This window comes from Grampus griseus (assembly GCF_964374135.1).
Source record: "Grampus griseus genome assembly, chromosome: 13".
In the NCBI taxonomy this organism is placed as follows: domain Eukaryota; kingdom Metazoa; phylum Chordata; class Mammalia; order Artiodactyla; family Delphinidae; genus Grampus; species Grampus griseus.
The window spans coordinates 60,650,844-60,673,713 of NC_139007.1; the positions used below are offsets into that span (position 1 = coordinate 60,650,844).

General features: G+C 43.8%; 1 protein-coding gene across 1 annotated transcript; it reads right to left on the bottom strand.

Moving 5' to 3' along the window:
* Nucleotides 1-231: 231 nt before the first annotated feature.
* On the bottom strand, nt 232-22,249 carry ALDH8A1 (aldehyde dehydrogenase 8 family member A1). The gene is made up of 7 exons (XM_082669027.1): nt 22,077-22,249; nt 18,780-18,927; nt 16,668-16,823; nt 14,918-15,067; nt 9,954-10,210; nt 7,944-8,105; nt 232-2,082 (listed from the first exon to the last, which is right to left on the bottom strand). Exons 1-7 carry the CDS (start codon nt 22,224-22,226, stop codon nt 1,630-1,632), a joined length of 1,476 nt encoding a protein of 491 aa, XP_082525153.1. The 5' UTR covers nt 22,227-22,249; the 3' UTR covers nt 232-1,629.
* Nucleotides 22,250-22,870: the final 621 nt, after the last annotated feature.

The window sequence follows — 22,870 nt, forward strand, 5'->3', positions numbered from 1 at the left end:
TCCTGCTGACACTCAGAACTTGTCCTAGACTTATCTGATCAAGGTCAAGGAACCTCAGCCGGGGAAGAGGGAAAGCAAGGAAAGGAGAGGGGAGAGGAGGCAGAAGCTAAGAACCAGGTACGATCCGACACCCATCACTTGACCTCAGAGGGACTTATATTTTTCAGCATTTGTAAACAAGCCAACATATGCCAAGTTCTACACAGAAGTATAAAGATTATTCTGCACCCCCTGACCCAAACCCCCAATCGCCACGCAACAAATACCCCAGTGCCCCAGGAAGACCTCGTTCCATCCCATAACTCATTTTGAGCATCTTCTGTGTGCAAGGCACTGGGCTGTGAACCGAGTCTTCAAAGGGGAATAACACCTGCCTTGACCTTCAGCAACTCCTGTCCCATCAGGAAATGAGACATGCAAACAGATCGTTTCAGTCAGCATGGAAAGGGCTGTACTGGAGGAATTCCTGGCTTCATGGATTGGGTTGCATGACTGAGTGGAGTGAGGTAGGAGAAAAGGGGTAGCGGGGAGGAGAGGCAAAGCAGGAGGGAGACACAGAGGGGACACCCAACACGATGTGTTCCATGAACCATAAGGACTTCGCTGCTTCTGAAGCACAACCCAAGGTAAGCGCGAAATGGCCAGAGATCCTAGGGTATGGAGTCTGAGAGCCCCGGGTTCAAATCCTTCCTCTGCCCCACACCATTTGTGTGACCTTGAACATGCTACTTAATCTCTGTAAACCTCAGATTTCTCCTCTGACTATTGGGGGATTCAGGAAACAAGTGCTAGATATACCACTGTTACTTAGTAAAAGGTCCATGCTCCTAAGAGGATGAGGCTAAGGATGAATAAAAGACAATTCATAAACAAGGTGTATGCCATACTGCTTACTAAAATTGCTTAACATTTATTGCTCCCTTTAGGATTAGTAAATTTTAAGTCTCCTGAGATACATACGCTAAGAATTGGAATTGATTAGTCTCCATAGTAGGAATGGATCAAACTCTCCTTGTTCTAAGTTTCCTCCAAAAGTAGTAGTTATTTTATTCTTCTTTGTCCTTATACAGATATATTTAGCGAGACCTACCACATATGCCTGCTCTGACAAACCCCACGTAAAGTACATCATCAACGTTCACGGCCCCCTTGCATAATGAGGTACAGTCAATTACCAGTGAGCCATGCCCGTGTCTGATGGATGGGGAGACAACCTCTACAATCTCCCCAAAGGTAGAAATTACGGTGATTTCTCTTGGCTTTGTAGATTATTTTTTTTATTTTTACCGTATACTTGCAAATGAAAAAAATAAATCTGGTTGTCTGTGAATTTCCAAGAATTTTATCAAAATGATGAAAAAATACTATGAAGACACAAGTTACGAGGAGCCTGATCATTGCCTGGCTTCCTTTTTGTGCCTTCCTATTCTTCAACTCTTCACTGAAAAGAGATAGCATCTCTTCACCAGAGGGTAAAAATACTAAGTACAGAGGATAAGCTATAGAGATAACCTTCTGCTGAGTCAAGACGTGGCTGAAATTTATGCCAGGAATTCCGTTCACCACACTGGATGACTGATTCTCTCTGCAGCCAGGCGTCAACTGTAACAGCTTCTCCAATGGCCAAGGTCAGTGTTTAATGGTGATGGTTTTGATTTCAGTGAAGAATTCATAAGAGTCCTTGGCTCCTTCTCTACCCACACCAGAACTCTTCATCCCCCCGAAAGGCAGGTTCAGCTCTCTGATGAGCCAGCAGTTGGTCCAGACCAAGCCTGACTGTAACTTCTTGGCCACCCGGTGGACACGCCCCACATTGCCTGACCACACCGTGGCGGCCAGTCCATATTTAACACTGTTGGCTCTTTGAATCACTTCCTCTTCACTATCAAAGGGGACGACACACGTCACCGGACCAAATATCTCTTCCTTCATGCAGCAGGACTCGTCCTTAATGTCTGTTATCACCGTGGGAAGCATGAAGTACCCTGCTCGATTCCTGAGGGGGAGGTTTAACTTATCCACTCCCTCACCGCACAGAATTTGGGCCCCTTCCATGCGAGCTTTCTTGATGTAACTTCTGACCTGGAGAGGTAAAAAATATACTAACAACTTATCGTTTGTCTTCACACAAAGCAGAGAAAATTCAATATTTTTGAAGCATCAAGATGTATAAGGTCATTCCCCCCCAAAATCTAAGGTTGATTATATTTTCACTCAGCTGCTAAGTAAGCCTGAGTGCAGAAGTGCTCTAAGTATTATCTGGGCATTCAGCCCTCATCGGTAAGAGGAGGAGAGTTTTTTATTTAATGTCTAAGTGCTAGGCATGCAGATAAATGCTTTTCTCACATTCTCAGGTAATTCTCTCAAAACTATTATAAACTACGTATTATTATCTCGTATTTGCTGATTATATAATTGAGCTTCAGAAAGGGCAGAGGGTTCAAACGGATAATAAACAGTAAAGCTAGAACTCACACTCAGGTATATTCAGTAGTTAAATACACAGACTAATATTTTCTCACTTTGGGGGAGACTATGTCCATTGCAGAAAATGGGAAGTTGAATGGTATATAAGACTTAATTAAAAGCCAGGGTGCCCTTCAATAGCTGATCTTCCAGAACAAATAATTTCTAATGTCTCATCTCAGTACTGATTATATTGTGAAAATATATCTAGGTAATAGAGTAAAGCTCACAATAAGGGGAAATAAATTATGTAATAAGTTGACCCAGTGACTCAGAGATAATGACAGATGTTTTTTTTTTAATATTGGTTACAGAAATGACTCATTATAATAATGGCATATCTATTTATATTTGAAAATGTTGTTGAAGTCACAATGATATACTCTTCTACCCTTGAGGGGCATTATAAGCATAGGAGAAGTAGAAAAGTAATCCCCAAAAGTAAAAGTCTAAAACAACAGTCAAATAGTACATCAAAGGCAGGGTAAAGTGTGGAATGATATTTTGGAATCCTACGGATTATCATGTATCTATCTGAGCATTCTGCCCCAATGTTAGATTAGTACTCCATTGTAGAACTATATTCATTGTAGAGCTATATGTTTGCCATGTAAAAATAAAAAGATAATGTCTCATTATTAATTTTGCTTCAGTTTATAGAACACTTAATAAGCCATGAAGTCAAAGACATTTGAAAAATAGAGCATTTGGTAGAGCTTTATATTCTCCACTATTCCTCCTCCCCAACATGAACAATGATCTCAAAGCTTTCCCAGAAAGCTCTCATTGAGTTTGTGGGTAGAGTCCACAATACATCTGGACTTTTCCTTCCCCGACTCTCTTGCTCTTTTGAAGCGACCCGGTCACATTAATTAAAAGATGCCAGAGGCAGCATCCTGTGTGAACAAGGCGAGTGCAGGTGAGTCTCCAGAGGCCCCTGCTGGATGTAGAGCCAAAACTTTTATCAGTGATTCAAACAGTGCAAGGAGCGCTCTGGCTTGAGATGATTGTGTCTAAACAAAACTACATGATTCTCTCTTTGAAGCTCTTGGGATAATAAAATACCAAGAGAAGTGTCAGTTTTCAAATTGTGAACTTATCAAATTATTTAACATATAAGTTACACACTAAACTGAATTTCTTTTCTAGAGAAAGTATCACTGAATGACACAATGATATCTATACTTGCAGCTCAGAAAAACAACTTTGTAACTGTTAATGTGCTATAAAATGCAATGAAATATCCTTATAAAACCTTTTCTTGAGAGGAGAGAGCAGAGAGTAGTTAGCACTTAATATTGAGTAGTGTTGGCCATAAAATCAAAGCATAGAGGTTAGAAAAGTGGGCTTGGGAGCACAGCAGTGCTCAAATCCCAGTTCCTCCACTTATCAGCTGAGGGATTTTAAATGCTCTACACCTGGACTTCCTTGGTGGCGCAGTGGTTAAGAATCCATCTGCCAGTGCAGGGGACACGGCTTCGAGTCCTGGTCTGGGAAGATCCCACATGCCACAGAGCAACTAAGCCTGTGCGCCACAACTACTGAGCCTGCACTCTAGAGCCCACGAGCCACAACTACTGAGCCTGCGAGCTACAACTACTGAAGCCCGCACGCCTAGAGCCCATGCTGCACAACAAAGAGAAGCCACCGCAATGAGAAGCCCACGCACCACAATGAAGCCACAATGTGGCTCCCAGTCACCACAACTAGAGAAAAGCCCACACGCAGCAATGAAGACCCAATGCAGCCAAAAATAAATTAAAAAAAAAAAAAAAGAAGAGCTCTACGCCTCAGTTTCCTCACTGGAAAAATGGGATTGACTGTGTCACCTATTCATAGGGCTCTTGAGAGGACTAAATAAAATAATATATATAAAATACCTAGTGTGATACCTGACACATAGTAAGTTTTTGAAAGTCAGCTGCTGTCGTTTGCGTTGATGTTCCTGGTGATGGTGATGATGATGATGATCTAATGCACGATCTGACACTCACGAGCTAAGAGATTTCAGGGATGCTCCCCACTGTGTACATCGGGGTGCGGGGTTAACTGACAGAGGAGGACAGGAAACCGCAAGAGTGGACCTTAGTTAGACCTGAAGCCTGGCCTTATTGGGGGATATACCCGTGAACTTCCTCTGTGCTTCCCCCCCACCCCGCCTCACTGTCAACACTCAAGGATTCTCTCTCTCTGGCTATCTGCATCTTTGGAAGTCTGGCCTAGAGCCAGATTCTCCAGACAGTCAAGCAGGGAAGGATTCTGGAGAGTCAAAAGGAAAACAAAAATGAAAACAAAAAGCAACCCTGTGAAATAGGCAAGGGAGATTTTTCTGCATTCCCTGAGGATAGAATCACCTGCCATTTCCTGTGGGGTCCGCACCACCGTCCTGGGAACCTACGAAGTCACACTTGCACTTAGGAGCCCTTGGCCATTACAAAACAACTGTCACAGCCTCTAGCTGGATTCTTCTGTCACTGCATCACCATCTGTTGTGACAATCCCACAGGATGGAAACAAAGATCCCGTGGCTAATTTGATTTATTTATTTATTCATTCATTCATTTATTTTTGGCCGTGCACGGCACGCAGGATCTTAGTTCCTGACCAGGCGACCAGGGATCAAACCCGCGCCCCCTGCGGTGGAAGCACAGAGTTTTAACCACTGGACCGCCAGGGAAGTCAATTAATTTGATTTGGAGAAGACAGAGACCTACTGCAGAAGAGGAGGGGTGGAATGCAAGGATGGCAGCCGGCCATTCTTTGGCTCGCAGACCCCAAAGCTTCCTGGCGAAAGGAGAGGAAAGACGACTCTCAGTGGAGTGTGCCTGCTGCCGCCTTGATCCCAGATCAAGGTTTGGCACACTGAACTGAAAAGAGTCACAGCCTGAAAAAGACACGCATACACTTCCCAAGCTGCTTCCACTGGGTCCCTCTCAAAGGGCAGAGACACCTAGGGCTTCCTCACAAGACCTGAGCTGAGAGCCCCCCATCAGGGGCCCACCTGGTGAGAGACCCAGAGGGTAAAGCTGTGACTCCTTGCATCCAGGCACGTGTTCTGGGCAGAGTAGTAGGGATGGAAGGTGTCCAGGGACCCTCTGAGCCACAGCAGGAAGGTTCTGAGACTTTATACTGGGGAGGGGTGGGGACTCTGAGCACAGCTGAGGGGAGGGATCCACCTACAAAACAAGGGGAACCCAGAGCTACCCGAAGTTTTATGTGTGATGGGATTATGGAAATACCATCTTCATTGCTCTTCCTTAAAAAATAAAAATAAATGGCTTACGATAAACACTATTTTTAAGTTTTTAACTATGAAAAACTATTTTTAACACTGTGCAAAATCTTCCCCCTTAGAAGCAATAGAACCGTGGAGCTGAGATGAGCTACCATCTTTCCGAGCTGGACTTCTTAAAAGGGCAGCGCATGAGCTCAGCACAACCAGGCTTTAAGTCACATCCTCTAGGCTGTCTCGTTATCATGGGGCATCATCTAAGGGGCACCCATGGGACCTTGATTATCATTCTCCACTGAAAGGAACCAGGGCTCACTAGACAGAGGTCCTGTTGCCCGTGTGGGACAGAATAACTCACATGGCCTGAGGCTGCTTGCTGTCAGAGAGCAGAAACGCTTCGGGGAGGGCCTGCGGTGGAGATCAGGAGGGCATTGGGGGGGCAGGCTAAAGAGAGGGCCCCTTTGGGCCAGCAGGGATACACTGAGCATCACAAATATTGTATTAAAGCCCACAGGCGTTACAATACATTGAAACCTGGTGAGCCTGTATTTGACCCAAGTTCACTATGTGGGGAAAAAGGGACAAACACTCAGAGTACAACAGAGAAAAGCCCTAACTACCAATAGGAGTCAGTGAATGGCATCAGTTTCTCTCACACACAAAAGACAGTGTGTGTGAGACAGTTTCTCTCACACACAAAAGACAGGGGGCTACAAATCTTTCAACTGCTACAGGGAAGTCAAATACTTTGATTTGTTTCACTGATACACCTCCTCTCATTGGGGAACTTAAATAGTTATTATAACAGTGCCTACGACGGAAGAACAGTTTTTCTGCTGAGTTAATAAAGAGAACTTTGAGTCTCAGGTGAATGGTGAATTGCAAAGGGGACCTTAGATGACACCATGGCCTGAGTCTACTGGAAGATGCTTCTGGGAAGTTAATTCTGTGCCACAGAAAGCATTCGGGAACATGCAGGAGGTTATTTTTCACCACTTATTTGCATGTGTGGGCAGGTAGCGTGTATCCCTTTGCCTAGAACAGCCAGATAAGGGAGGACAAGGGAGCCTCTTGTATCTGGTGATGCCTCACTCCACAAGGGTGGGAACATCCACAACTGTGGGTCCACCACAGGCACTCTGGGGACAGCTGCCCATGTGCCTGCAATCTTGTAGGTGAATTTGACTGGAGGAAAACACAGTCATGCTGGCCGGTCTCACTTTAAATAAATGACCACATATTTATTTAATGTGATCATAAATGATCACAGCTCCAGGTGAGCCCTTGGGGCTGCCCCAGCAACAATACAGTCACTTCGAAGCCCATTCTCTCTCTTGATCTCCTGCAAGACTATCTCACACCTTTTCCTCCTTCTTGAAACCTTCAACACCATCTCCCCTCCTCACCCTGCTTCCCATTTTACTGAGAAAACAAGTAAGAAGAGACCAGCAAGACTGAGACTACACCTTCCCACCTACGGGCATCTGTGCTCCACACTATAGTGAAGGTAAAAGTTAAAATGTAGTAAGTCTACCAAATCTGTGCAGTGTCAGAGAGTTCTTCAAACTTAAGTGAAGGCTCTGTCCCTCACTGGTTAACTGATAGGGGTGTATTACCATTACCCTTGGTTGGCCTGAGTTACTACAGCTGGAAATGAGGTCTTTTTAGCTCTGAAATTCTATGACTTATTTTGGGAGTCCCACCAGATAATGAATTAAAACGACCTTGAAGACCCAAATTCCATAAGCCACCCAGAGAACATCAATGGCTTCTCCCACGGAGGCTCCCACAAGTCACCCCACCAACTAAGGACCGCATCATTTGGATTGGATTCCCACTTCTAGACTCCCGTTTGCTGTAAGCCAGAGGCAGACCCTTACTGCCTGGGGACTGACCGGGAACATTTGCCGGTGGAAATCCCTGGCACCCTCAGCTCACATCATTCTCATCACCTGACCTTCATGCTCTGCAACTTGCCTTCCTCACTCTACTGGTGGCATCTCTTTACTGACTTCTCAAGTTCATTTATGCCATGTAGATGCTGCTTTAACCTGGACTGCATTTCTGTATTCATCTCTAACATTTTCAGACTCTGTATCCAGAGACAATTTCCCACACATCATAATTATCAAAAAATAGGGTAGTAATTAACAGTATTTCAAAGCACAGATAGTGTTATGCCTCGCGCTGAGCTCCTCTCAAAATAAGAACTCTTTCTGTAACTTACACACAGGGATTTACTTACTTTCTCCAAATGAGCTTTACTGATCAGAGCTCCCAGGTCGGCTGATGGGTCAGAGGGAATGCCAACTTTCCACATTCTGGTAGCTTCTACAAACCTCTTTAAAAATTCACTATAGATGCTCTTCTGGACAAAGATCCTGCTGGTGCAGAGGCAAATTTCACCCTGCCAAGAATGACACATGAGGACAGTGACAAAACAGGAGGGCCCACTCCTTCTTGGATAGATCACCCTGCACTTCTGAGTGCCTGTCACGTATCAGGCACTGGTCTGGACAATGGGAGACAGTGGTAAACAAGATGAAGTTTCACCATGTGGAATGCACTGTCTTATAGGGAAGACAGGCAACAGCACAAGTAAAGCTCAATGAACAATATAACTTCATGTTGTGACCAAAACAATACAAGAAAACTAAGCAGAGAATGAGAATAGAAAATAATGGGGGGGGGGAGCTTTTACTCCCTTTTATTAAAGGGAGTCCTGGAAGGCACTGGTGAACAGGGGATATTTGAACTGACCCTTGATTGACGTGAAGGAGCTGGATGGATGAAGATCTGAAGGAAGAGAATTCTCAGCTGTAAATGTAAAGGACCTGCCACAGGAATGAGCTTGGAGTGTGTGAGGAAAGGCAGGAAGGTGAGTGGGGCTGAGGGTGGGGATGGAGGCAGGGACAGGGGTCAGAGGGATGTAGAAGACAAAGGCAGGGGGCGAGGAGCGAGGCAACATCACACAGGGTCTTACAGGCTCATAGACTCACAGAGAGCTTGCATTTTATCCGCAGTATCATGAAAGGACCATGGAAGGCTTTAAGCAGCAAGATGATGGGATTGGATTTACATTTTAAAATAATCATTCTGGCAGCTGTGTGGAGAATATAATTGGAGAGAAGGAGAGTGGAAACAGGGGAGTGTTAAGAGAGCTTTTCAGACATTTGGATAAGTGGAGGTAGCTTGGACAAGGCAGGATCAATGGAGATGAGAAAAGTGATAGGAGTCCACTGAGGTTAACAAATTCTTAAAGGGGCATGGGACCCCAAAAGCATAAGGAAACTGGCATAGATGCTCTGGAGAAATGATAGGATTCAGGATAGATTTTAAAGATAGAACTAACAGGACCTGTTGGTGGATTAGTGAGGTATAAGGAAAAGAGAAAGTAAGAACAAGGATAAGTCCCAGATTTGGGGCCTGAGTCTCAGAGTGGATGGTAGTCTCTTCCCTGGAGAGGCAAACACAAGGCGGGGAGAGCAGAGGTACCGCAGGAGAGGAGAGGGAGGGGAATCAAGAGTTCTGCTCTGCACAGGTTAAGTTTCAGATGCTACTGGACATCCAAATAGAGGTACTGAGTGTTCCAGGGAGAGGTGCTAACAGATTTCTGAGTGAAAAATCGTCCTTATCATCATTTGAACATAACATGTAATAGTTTACAAACCACATTCTGGACTTGTCAGTATTGTGTATGTATGATTGTACATATATGCATAAATAAATATTTTCATCACATTGATATTTCATCTTCACAACAACCCGTCCAACAATCAGGAGGAACAAAGTTGCCCAAGGCTCCTCCATGATGTTAAGTTAAGAAACTTGCTTGAGACTTGTTCAGGTATTTATTTCTAAGTGTGTGAATGCATTTGGGATGCTTTGGGGAGGGATAATAAGGTTTCCAGGAGCTAGGACACCTGGACAGCAAGAAAAGACTGGGAAAACTATAAATAAAGGAATGGGGAAGCTTGGAGAAGCAAAAAAGAAGTCATCATCCGATAAAAGCCGTGTAACTCAAGAAGAGGAGTTCGCTGCACAGGAGACGCCACAAGGCTTCTGAGTGACATTATGATTGAACAGATAGTCAATGGAGTAACACAATGTAACCATTCTCCTTTCACTGAAATAGTCCTGGATTGACTTACTCACCCCAGTTTTGCACTGTGATGTAACAGATCCAGCTTGACAGGGCTACTGAGTTAAAAACAAGCAAATAAACAAAGGGGAAGAAAAAACCCAGAGGACATACCTGGTTGGCAAAGCTGGACCTGACTGTGGTCGGAACACACTCCTCCAGGTTGGCATCTTCAAAGATGATGGCAGGATTCTTGCCCCCCAGCTCCAGCGAGAGCTTCTTGCAGTGGGGAGCACTCAGCTGTGTGATCCGCTCGGCCGTGGGCTGGCTCCCAGTGAAGGAGATGAGGGGCACCTCTGGGTGGGACACCAGCGCCTCGCCTACCCTGGGTCCCGTTCCAAACACAATATTTACAACACCTGGTGGAACACCTGGGTGGGAAGCAGTATCGGTTTCAGTGATTCTTCTCAGTATGTGGAGGACTTCAGGTTACATGGAGATTCTCCTTCAAAGTTCAACAGCGTGAATGGGGTTGGGAGGGAATGTTAACGGCTGTCTCTGGTTCAATAGTAAAACAAAGACTATAGCATCACCTCTGCCTATACTATGCCCCGGGCGGGATTTCTCCGGGGGCTTTGTCCTAGAAAAAGGCAGGGTTGAACATTCTATATAATTCATTCCATAGTATTGACTGGGCCTCAGGGGCTGAAGATACAAATACATCCTCAGGCAGGTCGGGCCCCAGGAGGGAGGAGAGCCCTGCTCCAAGCTGGCATCCACGACTCACAGTTCAGTGGGCAAATGTGAAGTAGAGGGAGCATTCATGCACTAAAGAAACCAGAGAAGGGCTGGGCTTCCCTGGTGGCGCAGTGGTTGAGAGTCCGCCTGCCAATGCAGGGGATACGCGTTCGTGCCCTGGCCCGCGAAGATCTCACATGCCACGGAGCGGCTGGGCCCGTGAGCCATGGCCACTGAGCCTGCGCGTCCGGAGCTTATGGCTCCGCAACGGGAGAGGCCACGGCAGTGAGAGGCCCGCGTACCTCCAAAGAAGAGACTGACTACCTCGGCCCAGGGGAGTGAGGGACGGCTCCCCCAGGAAGGTGAGTCTTGAGTTGAAGGTCCAGCTCCCCATGACGTGGATGCACCATCACCCTCTAAGACTGACTGACCAAGAACACCCCCAAGTAGGTGCCCCAATCTTTTCTATCAGGAAACTCTACTGCTCTATATCTGCATGTATTCATTTATGTGTTTTATGGATTTTCCTGTTCTTTACATATTGACCACTAGAAGGTACTCCAGCTAAGGGCAGACATGGGGTCTGTGTTTTGCCTTTCGTTGTATCCACTGTGCCATGGCCTACTTTGCCATACAGAATGAATACTCATTAAAAAAATTTTTTTAACATATCACATTTAAAATAAATTAATGATAGCCATTATCAAAAAATCTGGAAACAATAAATGCTAGAAAGGGTGTGGTGAAAAGGGAACCCTCCTGCACTGTTGGTGGGAATGTAAATTGATACAGCCACTGTGGAGAACAGTATGGAGGTTCCTTAAAAAACTAAAACTGGAACTACCATGTGACCCAGCAATCCTACTACTGGGCATATACCCTGAGAAAACCATAATTCAAAAGGAGTCATGTATCACAATGTTCATTGCAGCTCTGTCTACAATAGCCAGGACATGGAAGCAACCCAAGTGTCCATCAACAGATGAATGGATAAAGAAGATGTGGCGCATATATACAATGGAATATTACTCAGCCATAAAAAGAAACGAAACTCAGTTATTTGTAGTGAGGTGGATGGACCTAGAGTCTGTCATACAGAGTGAAGTAAGTCAGAAAGAGAAAAACAAATACTGTATGCTAACGCATACATATGGAATCTAAAAAAAAAAAAAGGTACTGATGAACCTAGTTGCAGGGCAGGAATAAAAATGTAGACATAGAGAATGGACTTGAGGACACAGGGTGGGTGGGGAAAGCTGGGGCGAAGTGAGAGTAGCATCGACATACATACACTACCAAATGTAAAATAGATAGCTAGTGGGAAGCAGCAGCATAGCACAGGGAGATCAGCTCAGTGCTTTGCGATGACCTAGAGGGGTGGGATAGGGAGGGTGGGAGGGAGGCTCAAGAGGGAGGGCATATGGGGACATACGTATGCATATGGCTGATTCACTTTTGTGTACAACAGAAGCTAATGCAGTATTGTGAAGCAATTATACTCCAATAAAGATCTATTAATAAATAAATAAATTAAATAAATTAATGAAAAATAAGATATAATGCTACATATGTATGCTATTAAAATAATTTTAATGAGAATAAAAAATTTAAAGAGTACCAGTAAACGTTCACATTTATTGGGTACTTCCTGTGGGTTGGTCATTGTTGTAAGTGGGCTACACCCTATAGATCTCCCAACAGCTCTGTGAGGTTCGTCGTATTAATACATTGATTGATTACGTTTCTTTGAGCTCCGATGTTAATAAGTTAAGAGCTATCTACTGGCCAGTACTTCTCAGAACCATTTTGCCATTTGATCCAGACACTAATGAAATTTTTCTAGATAAATCTGCCTTCTACCCTTAAAAGATTCTGGGTATAAGAGAAAGAAGGCAGTTTAATTGGCAAATAACAATTCAGTAAAACTCAGAGTAGGAGGCTAAGAGACAGGAAAGGGAAGGAAGTCCCTCCAGAGCTAGGATGTGCCTGGGTCACGACAAGGAAAATTTTAAGCTTAAACAGAGCAGAACCAAAATTAATAGGAAGGGCCAGAAATCTGCCGTCAGTGGACACTTCAGGAATGAGAGCAAACGTTTGGTGCCCACAAGGGAAAAAACCAAATATTCTAGGGCTCCCAAAGAGGTATTCATGGTGTATCTATATAAATATTCGATGATTTTATTTCAAAGAAAGTTCATTTACCAAGTCTGTTTGAATGCCCCGGACTAGAGGAGCTAGCTGTTGACATATCCAGAATGCCTTAGCACGTTGTTTTAGCTTTCTTTTCTTACACTATTGCAAGTTTCTCTTAGAGTGCTCTAAAGCAGAATTAAGTGATGTCATTCACACCCCCTCCCAATCCCAGTGGAGAAACTGAGGGCTCATGTCAGGTGCAATTGGACCATCACTCTCAGTGTTTGTTGGAGGAGGAAAGTTTGGCAAAGCCAGCCCAGGGAGGGAGGGAGGATGGGAGGGAGGGACAGACTGTCTCGGTACAATAGGTTTATTCATTCACAAGAATAAGAGCAATGCTGGGTAAATAAATGGAAACATAAAACTCTCAGGCAGACCAGGTTCTGGGTTATATGAAAGAGGAGGGTGATTAGAAAAGAGAAATCAGGGGCTTCCCTGGTGGCGTACTGGTTGAGAATCTGCCTGCAAATGCAGGGGACACGGGTTCGAGCCCTGGTCTGGGAGGATCCCACATGCCACGGAGCAACTAGGCCCGTGAGCCACAACTACTGAGCCTGAGCGTCTGGAACCTGTGCTCCGCAACAAGAGAGGCCGCGATAGTGAGAGGCCCGCACACCGCGATGAAGAGTGGCCCCCGCTTGCCACAACTAGAGAAAGCCCTTGCACAGAAACGAAGACCCAACACAGCCAAAAATAAATTAATCAATGTCAGATGTAGGCTTCTGACATCCTCTGTCACATAGGGGAGGACGTAAGTCAGGCACCAGCAGATAAACAAAGCTTTAAAAAAAAAGAAAAGAGAAATCATCATAGATCAAGACGTAACTGATCTTAGGAGTGAGTGGTCTGTGGAACACGGCTCTGTGGCACCCTCCCCAGCTCCCTGTGTATCCAACACAGGATCAAAGCAGAGCGGAGGCCCCACTTCTATCTCACACCAGGGAACCGGCAGTCAAGAGGCAGGGAAGAAATACCTTGGACCTTTGCAGATACTAGAGATTCCATTTTTCAAAGAAAGGGATAGAATGTGGTCTCTTTTGTAAGGGAGGGATGGCACGTTCTGGGACAGGAGGGAGGTAGGGATGTTCATATCATGCACCTTCCAGAGGCCTGGGGCAGCCATCGACATCATCCCAAAGACCTAGGCTGGGTGGCCTCATTCTTCCATAGGATACAAGGGAAATGGGCAGCTAAACTAGGGTCATGAGGCCCAGTGCTCTTCCCTCAACGGGCACAATTTAACCTGTCATCTAAACCCTGGAGTAGGAACTGGCTCAACTTTCCTGGAAGCCAATGTGTATGTTTTTGCTTTGAGAGAAAAGGCATACAGGAGAGAGATGGGCTCTTACCAACCACTCCTTCTATGGATCTAAGTGAGCCCAGCAACACCTTCTTTGTGGGCTTGAAGGAAACGAGCACAGCAGAGACTGACAGAGCCTGTTCCCCACCACCTGCCCATCATTCCCACCCAGGCTGGGCAGAGACATGAGCTGAGGGCCTAACAGTGAGGGGCTTCCTGTGGGTTACAAGCTAGAGCCTCCTGCCTGCAACCTTCCAACCCCGGTGCAGTGTCGGCTGAACACTCCAGGCGAAACCAGGAACACACCTTCCACATTTTAAACCATCGGCAAAAGGGGGACAAGGAACCATAGTATATCAGCATCTCAGCAGTGGTTCCAAATGCAGGGAAAACTGAGGGGTGTATATTCAATTCTCTTGAAAATGGGCTGTTTCTCTTAGGCATTCTATAGCTGTGCAAACCAGAGAAGTACCTAGCAATATTCTTCTTTGCATCAAAATCCACTGTTGTTTCAAACGTACTATTTAAACTGACTATTGGAGACACAGTCTGGGGCAGGCTGGTGTCTGAGTTTATCAAGCTCTTTAAGCCGTTTGCTGTACTGCTATCCTATGCTCAGGGGACTGCCCGTGGAGCCCGTGCAGGGAGGAGCTATCCTGCAGTAGCATGTTCTGGGGATGAAGAAAGGAAGCAGTGGGCACGAGCCCCGTGGATGAAGGGGATTTCTCAGAAGAGGATCAGGGAAACGAAAAATCAGAGATGTCCCTGGGATCTGTTTCGGTGTTGAGCAGATTTCTATCCAAAATAACTTTTCAAATGTCAGTGACCCTACGGTGGCCGAGGCCTACAAAACATACATCTCCAAAGCCAACCGCGTGCCCCCCCTTAAACCCCATCTCCCAATTACCTGCTTTCTCCAGGAGTTTGCACATCATCCACGCGGTCACAGAAGTCAGCTCGCTGGGCTTGGCTATCACAGTGTTGCCAGCAGCGATCGCTGGAGCCAGCTTCCAGGTCAGCAAGTAGAGGGGCAGATTCCAGGGACTGATCAGACCAGCTAACAGAGGATAACAGAAGCATTGCCAGCAATGACATGCCCCTCAAAGCAGATGGGCCAGACAGGCTTTATGAATGCAAACTCCTTCATGCTACACCAAACTTCAGCTTACTCTTCCAAAATCCCAAACTTTTGTAGCCAACTTCAGGGAACTAATTCTAAACTGTATTACAAGCAGCTGTACCTTTTAAGACTATAATCAGGACAGTCTACTCTTTTCTTGATGACTTACAATTATATTTATGAACAGCAGCAATATAAGTTCTGGGGCTAAAAGACTGTCACCTGTCCCTAAACATTCTCAGAATGTGATCAGTTTTGAGATTTGTAGACTGATCTCTGTACTGTTTAAACTTCTCCCTCCTCATTAATCAAACAGGCCAGCTCCTATTTCTTCTAAATTTCTCCATCTCTGTTTCTAATCTCTTGTGGATTGAGACATAAAATTTTTAGCTGTTCAGAATTATTTGTAAAATAAGAGCAATAGGTTCTGAGACTGTGAAATCCATTTTCGCTAACCCAGAGTATTTTTTAATTAAAAAAAAAAAATCTTTCTAGGTTCTCACCTGTATCCTGACCAGATAGGTTTGCTGGGTAAGTAACAGAACCAACATCTACAGTGGGTCTCCACGTAACATTCTGAAACCACCTAGGCTTCTGACCATAAAACGTGTAAAAATAAAACCTACATTATGAATCAGTAAATGGATCCACCTTATTTTATACTCTGCCCTCAAGCCTGAGCTATGAAAGTGAACATAGTTTACATTATTAAATTTCCCACTGAAAAATCTGCTCTTTTGGGGATAACAATATTTTTGCAGCATAATGTACTAGCATACTTCTTAGGAGGAGGTTTGAGCTTTCATAACGCCTTGAAAATACCATTTCCGAAGGGCTCAGGTAAAATGTTCCATTTTCTTCCCCTTTAACTTATCTTCTTTTATTCTATCATAAAATATAACTAGTAAAGTATGGACGGTAGTTGGTTTTTTCTCAGAGGAAACAGTGACATCTAGTGGAAACTTTTAGTTATTGCAGATATTTATATGTCCTCTAAAGTGCAAGAAGCAGAGAAATGAAAGAGGGAAGTAGATAATCCAGTCAAGGCTTATTTACCATGTACCTGGCACTGTTCTAAGTGCTCTACACTTACTAACTTACATAATTCACACAAAGATATATAAAGATAAAATTAAACGATCCTCCCAGTTTCCAGATCAGGATACTGAAGCACACAAAATTTAAATCACTTACCCCACACATAACCTAAAATCTGTGATCTTAATCACAACGCTCTCTGGAAATAATTTGGTTTTTTTTAATTACAAGGGACAAAAAGTCCTGGATTGTGAATTTACAATCAGTATCATTCTTTTTTTCTGTGATTCCTCCAGAACACGTTTCCAGGAATAACTAGGGAATTTGACAAAAAGAAAATAAACTAGAATTGGATTTTTAAGGCCAATTAAATTTCAGATAAAGTAGAAGAAATTTCTACTTTCCTTTTTTTAAAGTCTGTTCCTTTAGATCAATTCTACAGGGCTGACTGAGCATCTCTACGTACAGCTGTGGTCCAGGCTTTCACTGCAGCACCTACCGATGCCCACAGGGGTCCGAACCGTGTAGTGGAGACAGCCCAGGTGGTCCATCTGTGTGCACTCGGACGTGTGGTGCAGGATGGAGGAAGCGAAGAACCGGAAGTTCTGTACAGACCGGGGAATGTCCATGGTTCTCGCCAGGGTTAGGGTTTTCCCTGTAAGAAGTCAACAGCAGAAGGCGCTGTCAGTGTTCTTCACCTCGGACTGGGAGGAAGCAATACCACACACGTATCCTGCTCACACTGAAGTAGCCTCTGTTTCTTCCAGCCTGGGGTGGGCATTCATTGGTTACAGAGAGCGTTGATCATAGTTTGATAAAACTGTGAAACAATTAGATGTGAGGTTGTAAGATGAAGTAGAGGGGGTTAGAGTTGAGTCAAATAATCTTTGTTTTGTGGACTGAACAATTCATAGCTATCATCAGGAATTCGCCAGATGCTATCACTTCACCCACACCAGCTCTTTCAATTCAAAATCACCAAGCTTTGGACATGCTACAGAGGGGTTGGAATAATGGGTGTTAAGACAGCTGTATTTGCACATCACCAAAAAAGCACGTGATGATATTAACTGTCCCCTCAACACACAGTGGAGTCACTAAGATGGACACATGGCAGAACCACTGGTGGGAAGCTGGCACAGGATGCTGTGTGGCCCTTGCTCACCCATCGTGTGCCCCATACACATCCTAGATATATGCTTCCCTGGATTGTTCCTCAGTTATCTTTAGTGATACAGGGAGACTCTGCAGTGTCAGGAAGCATTTTTTTCTTAAGGGTTTGGAGTCAGGCTGCTTCTTAACTTTAGGCTGCTTTACAGCACGCATGTAAATTAAAAAGATCTTGGCCTTTTCTAACAGATATCATTACAAAGATTTACAGACATTTACTCCATTACCCTGACTTCTGGGAAGCAGTTAAAAAAATTGGGAAATTGTGTTGGGAGTGGAACAGTGACCGACATATCAGAAATCTTTCTAAAAAACTGTGTGACTGCTCTTCAAGTTATCTTTGCCTTTAGCAAACAAACTTATGTTTACCAAAGGGGAAAGGAGGGGGAGGGATAAATTAGGAGGTTGGGATTAACATATACACACTACTATATATAAAATAGATAACCAATAAGGACTTACTGTAGAGCACAGGAATTATATTCAATATCCTGTAATAACCTATAAGGAGTAAGAATCTGAAAAAGAACATATATATGTATATATACATACATATATACATATATAAGACAAGTTGAAGAGCTGTCACATGTATATGTATAGATATAGATATAGATATAGATATATATCTGAATCACTGTGCTGTACACCTGAAACTAACACATTGTAAATCAACTATACTTCAATTAAAAAATAAATATCATGCCACAACTACTGAAGCCCGTGCACCTAGAGCCTGTGCTCTGCAACAAGAGAAGCCACCGCAATGAGAAGCCCGCACGCCACAACGAAGAGTAGCCCCTGCTTGCCGCAACTAGAGAAAGCCTGCTCGCAGCAAGGAAGACTCAATGCAGCCAAAATTAATTAATTAATTAATTAAAAATAAAAAATAATAAATGAATCACGTAGTGAAAAGAAAAGAAACAAATTTGCTTTGAAACTCTCTACTTAGAACTAGTGGAGGGCTGCACCCTCAGCCCTCGTTCTTCCTCTCTCCCCATATCCATGCCCTTTGCCATACATCTTTGCAGTTCCTTCCACCAAATATACAGTGTATTTATTTCCGCTCCTCCTGAACTGGCGTTGGGCCTTGACTTGCTTTGGCCATCAGAATGAAGCAGAAGTGGGCTAGTTGCAAGCCTCGGCCTTCAGAGGCCTTGGCTGGTTTGGCTTTCCATCCTCTACCACTGCCGTGAGAAGCACATGGGTGGGCTAGCTGATAGGTCCAAGTGGGTGGGGGTAACATGAAGAAAGTGTCCTGAGTTCCATCCACACGGTTAAGAGGCAAGAGATCAACTGACAACCTGGAAGGAGCGTGTGAACCGCCAGGAAGATAGTGCGTGCACTTCCCATAAAGAAGGAACAGCGGCGCTAAACCCCGGCTCCGCTAGAGAGAGCAAGCGTGGGAAAGAGGGAAGAGGCTGGCACAGATGCCTCTCACCTTGGTCCCTGGATTCAGCCTGGGCCAGCTCCTCCAGGGACTGTTCCAGCAAATCCGCCAGCCGCTGCAGCACCTGCGAGCGCTCCTGGGGGCTCCGGGAGGACCAGCCCGGAAAAGCTGCTCTGGCGGCCTCCACCGCGGCTTCGATCTCGGAGGGGCAAACGGCAGAGGGTCGCCTTAGACTGTTGCTCCCGAGGGTTGGATGAATCCAGAATCCACAGGTCCGTACATGGCTAACGTTTTTTCTGCCTAATTGCAAGTATTCGACACTCCCAATACTGAGTCGCCCACAAAGTGGTGTTTACCTGACCAGCAAAGTCGGGGCACCACAATAAAAGAAAAATGCTCCATTTTGACCAAGGTATCCAGAATGTGGCGATAATAGAATCTATTTGAGTAGCAGGTATACGTTTTCAATAATTTCAAAATATAGAAAATTTCTGAATATCATATGAGAGGAAACTTAATTAAGATGTATGGAATCTCTAAACTCTTAATGCAGTTTTGACATACTTGATAAGGTCTAAAAGTTTCTTTGAAATCACATCCCAGACTGTCATTTTCACTTGGAATGACTAATCATATTAGTTATTTATTGACTAATTTTTATATATAACGGAATGTGCTAAATGCTTTACACAAATTATTTCATTAAATCCCTTTTAAAATTCTGTAACATGAGTATTGCTAAGCCTGTTTTACAGATAAGGAAACTGAAACACAGAGAGCTCAAGTAATTTGCCAGAGGTCACACAGCTAATAAGTGGCAGAATCAGGATGCAAACCCAGATCTCTGTGGCTCCCAAGACCACAGCTGGCCTGCTATGGCATAACCACAGTCCCAGTCCCCTGCCTGGCTCCGCCCAATGGAAAGGTCCTCTGTTGGAGAGGAGGGCATCTGTGGTTGAACAGATAGCTTGGGGACCTGGTTTTAGAGCTAAATCCAAAAGGAAACAATGTATAGGAAGGTATCAGCAAAGCCAGTTCATGGAGGCAGAATGAATTATCAGGGTTTCTGCTGTCTTTCTCCTCTCTCAGGCAAACGTCTAAGCAATGCCTTTTCCAGAGATGGCAAATCCAGAGCCTGTGTCTCTCCCTTCTCCTCTCTCACATGCATGACATTTATAATCACTCACAGCTTTCTTCCACCACTGGACCCAGGCTCAGTCTCAGAATCTTTTTCCACAAGCTTCCGGCATCTTTCTTGTATTACATGATCTGACAATTCAGCTGCCCTATCACCCCAAATTGGATCTACATGCCTTCTCATTTTCTTTATGTGAACAAAGTCACCTTCAGCTGAGCTAGAATAGGTATAAAAGGATTCTTGTCTTAATTACAAATGTCTGGAAAGTTGGTAGTTGACGCCCTGCTGCCAGCCAACAAGAGGACGGTTCCTACCTACAGCAGTCAACGTCAAATCTAATCTTCCTACAGTTGTTGATGCAAAACTCTGATCTTATAGAAAAGCAGAAAACTCAAGTCCAGTCATATTTTCTAAGTTGTCCTATGTCACATGTCCTACATCCATTTAATGTAGAACACATATAATGTACTACATACAATAATATTAGCAAAAGATAATACTTATAAAGCATTTACTATATGCCAGATGCAAAGAGCTCTACATATGTCAGTCTGTTTAATCTTCAGAACAACACTCTGAATTAGGTATTATTATTATCCCCATTTTATAGATGAGGAGACTGAGGTTCAGCTGCAGGTCAAGAACATAGGTATTAAGCGGTGCAGCTGATCTCTGAAGCCTGGCAGTCGGACCCCAATGCTACAGTGCAAATGCTACTGCGTGTGTGTGTGACCACTAATCTAAGCATGCTGTGATCTGTAAAATAAGGATGATGATAGAGTCTTATTTATAGGTTATGACTCAGATTTGGGACAATTTGTGTTCAATGGCTTAATGAACGCACAGCACAAAGCAAACGCTGAATGAATGGGAGTCCTGTTGACAGACTGGCAGCACTTTCTGTGAGTGACTTTTGGGGAAATTGGGCATGTGGCTTGCATGGTAACCATATTTTTCAAGCCAGAAAAACCTGGGGTTTATGGTATCAGATGGAATGTTTGCAAGCTGGATTGCTGGAAAATCCAAAATATCTATTCCTCTGCGAGCAAGTGTATCCATCCCTCATTCTCTCTTCTGCAAGGGCTGAGACATTAACTGCAGAAAATATTTCATCTGAATTTGGCATACTTGTCAATTTTAACTTTACTTTGGAAAGGACTCTGAGACAATGAGGGCTGGAAAAGCTGGATTTTCCACGTCTATCCCAGGTCATTTGAAGCAAACAAAATTGCAGGTTACAGCTTAACCAACAGATTAGCCAATATTTGCAAACTTTAATCCGAAAGTCTAAAGGTTTCTTTTTAATGCAAGAAGACAGATTTAGAATATTATTAACAGTGGAGAAAGAAGAGCTTAGTTCTTTTTTTAAAAAAACCTTGCATATAATACTCATTTACATATGAAGGCTACAATTATCTTTTAAATAATCTAGTTCTTTGTGCCTTAAAAAAATAAATTAAAATCCATTTAACTTGAGCATAAATCCATTTAGATGAGTATACATTCATCAGCCACATTTATCACTCCAAATATATTTATACTCTCAGTGCAATAACTAATCAAATATATCGCAAATATTTTACAAAACTCCTCAATAATATTAATTCTACATCACTGAAAAAAAGTTTTAATGTGTGCACCATTAAGTACTTTGAGTAAGAAAAAAATAGTGTTAAATTTAACTTCAAAAATATGCAGGAATTTGATTCTGCATTTCATCATTCAAATGATTGGTTTTACTTTACTAGATATTTTGAAGACATGAAGAATTATTACAGGATAATATAAAATAAATCCCTGGGTTTTAAGATTTTGCTAATTTTTGTGAAGTAATGCATTTTGTGGAAATCCATGAATATAATGGCAAATTTAAGCAACACTTGGTTGAGAAAAAGGATCACTTAGTAATACTGATCATTCTTACAAATAATGCTTTTTACTAGGCACCCATCAAGGAATGTCTGCGAGTTGTGGCTTTGTGTTAGGCTACCTGGATTATCATTTGTTTCTGCATATGGTAACCTGAGATTGGTGCCGTGTATCATATATACCCAATTACAAAATAAACCTTCCTAGAACTAAAAACCTTCCTTCTGCTGTTTAACAATCCTACACCTTTTCTCGATCTCCTTTGCTCCTAGAAAATTAAGTTACCATAAATCACCAACAGACAAAGTAGATTTCAGTCTTCTCTGAGTGAATATACTCACCTCTTCCTTTCCACTGTTCGGCACTCGGCAGTACACCTCCCCTGTAGAGGGATCGTAGGAATCTAGGTATGAGCTACAAGGTAAAAATTTCCCATCTATGAAATTTTCCAGCATCAAAAGGGCCCTTGTTCCAGCCATAGGAAAGGACATGCCTGCCCTTCCCCTTTGCGTTGCTCAGGAAGGTTATCCCCCCGCTCTCCCCACTCCTGACTTAAGTCTCCTCCTCACTTCCAGCCCCAGTGACCCCATCTGCCAATCAGTGAAAGTGGGAGGTGACATGACATTCTCCGAGAGTATTTCAGTCTCTAAACTCCGAATGAAGAGAGTTCCCAAATATTTCACAGCTGTCCAGTACGTTGTGAGAAATGGATAATAATATGTTAAAGTAACATCCGCTTATGTGTTCATGGCCCTTTAAAATGGTCAAAAGGCATCTGTGTGTATCATTTTATTGGATTCACACTATACTCACTGCTCGAACATTGATTAAGTGCCAGGCCGTGAGGCAGGTCTTTACATGAATTTACTCATTTATTCCACACAACAATCCTATAGAACATAAAGGTCATTACTTCCCGTCTTTTGTCCTCGGAGAGGTGAATTTGTCCAAAATTGCAGAGTTGGTAAGGGTCCTTTTGTCTCCAAATCATGTGCTTTTTCCTCAGTGCATCACTGCCCTCACCCTCAGAGGTGGCTGAAGGCAGACTTTCTCTTTCCATCACCCACCAGTTTCTCTCTGCCTTGTCGCTGAACTGTCCATCCTAAAACCAGGGCTGCCACCCCAGCCCACATCT

Coding starts and splice junctions, on each gene's coding strand:
- ALDH8A1 (XM_082669027.1), bottom strand. CDS start 22,226: ATGTCCTTTCCTATGGCTGGAACAAGGGCCCTTTTGATGCTGGAAAAT. Junction 15,068..16,667: donor TCGGACCCCTGTGGGCATCG/GTAGGTGCTGCA, acceptor ATCCTCTGTTAG/CTGGTCTGATCAGTCCCTGG. Junction 8,106..9,953: donor GGTCCAGCTTTGCCAACCAG/GTATGTCCTCTG, acceptor CATTCTTGGCAG/GGTGAAATTTGCCTCTGCAC.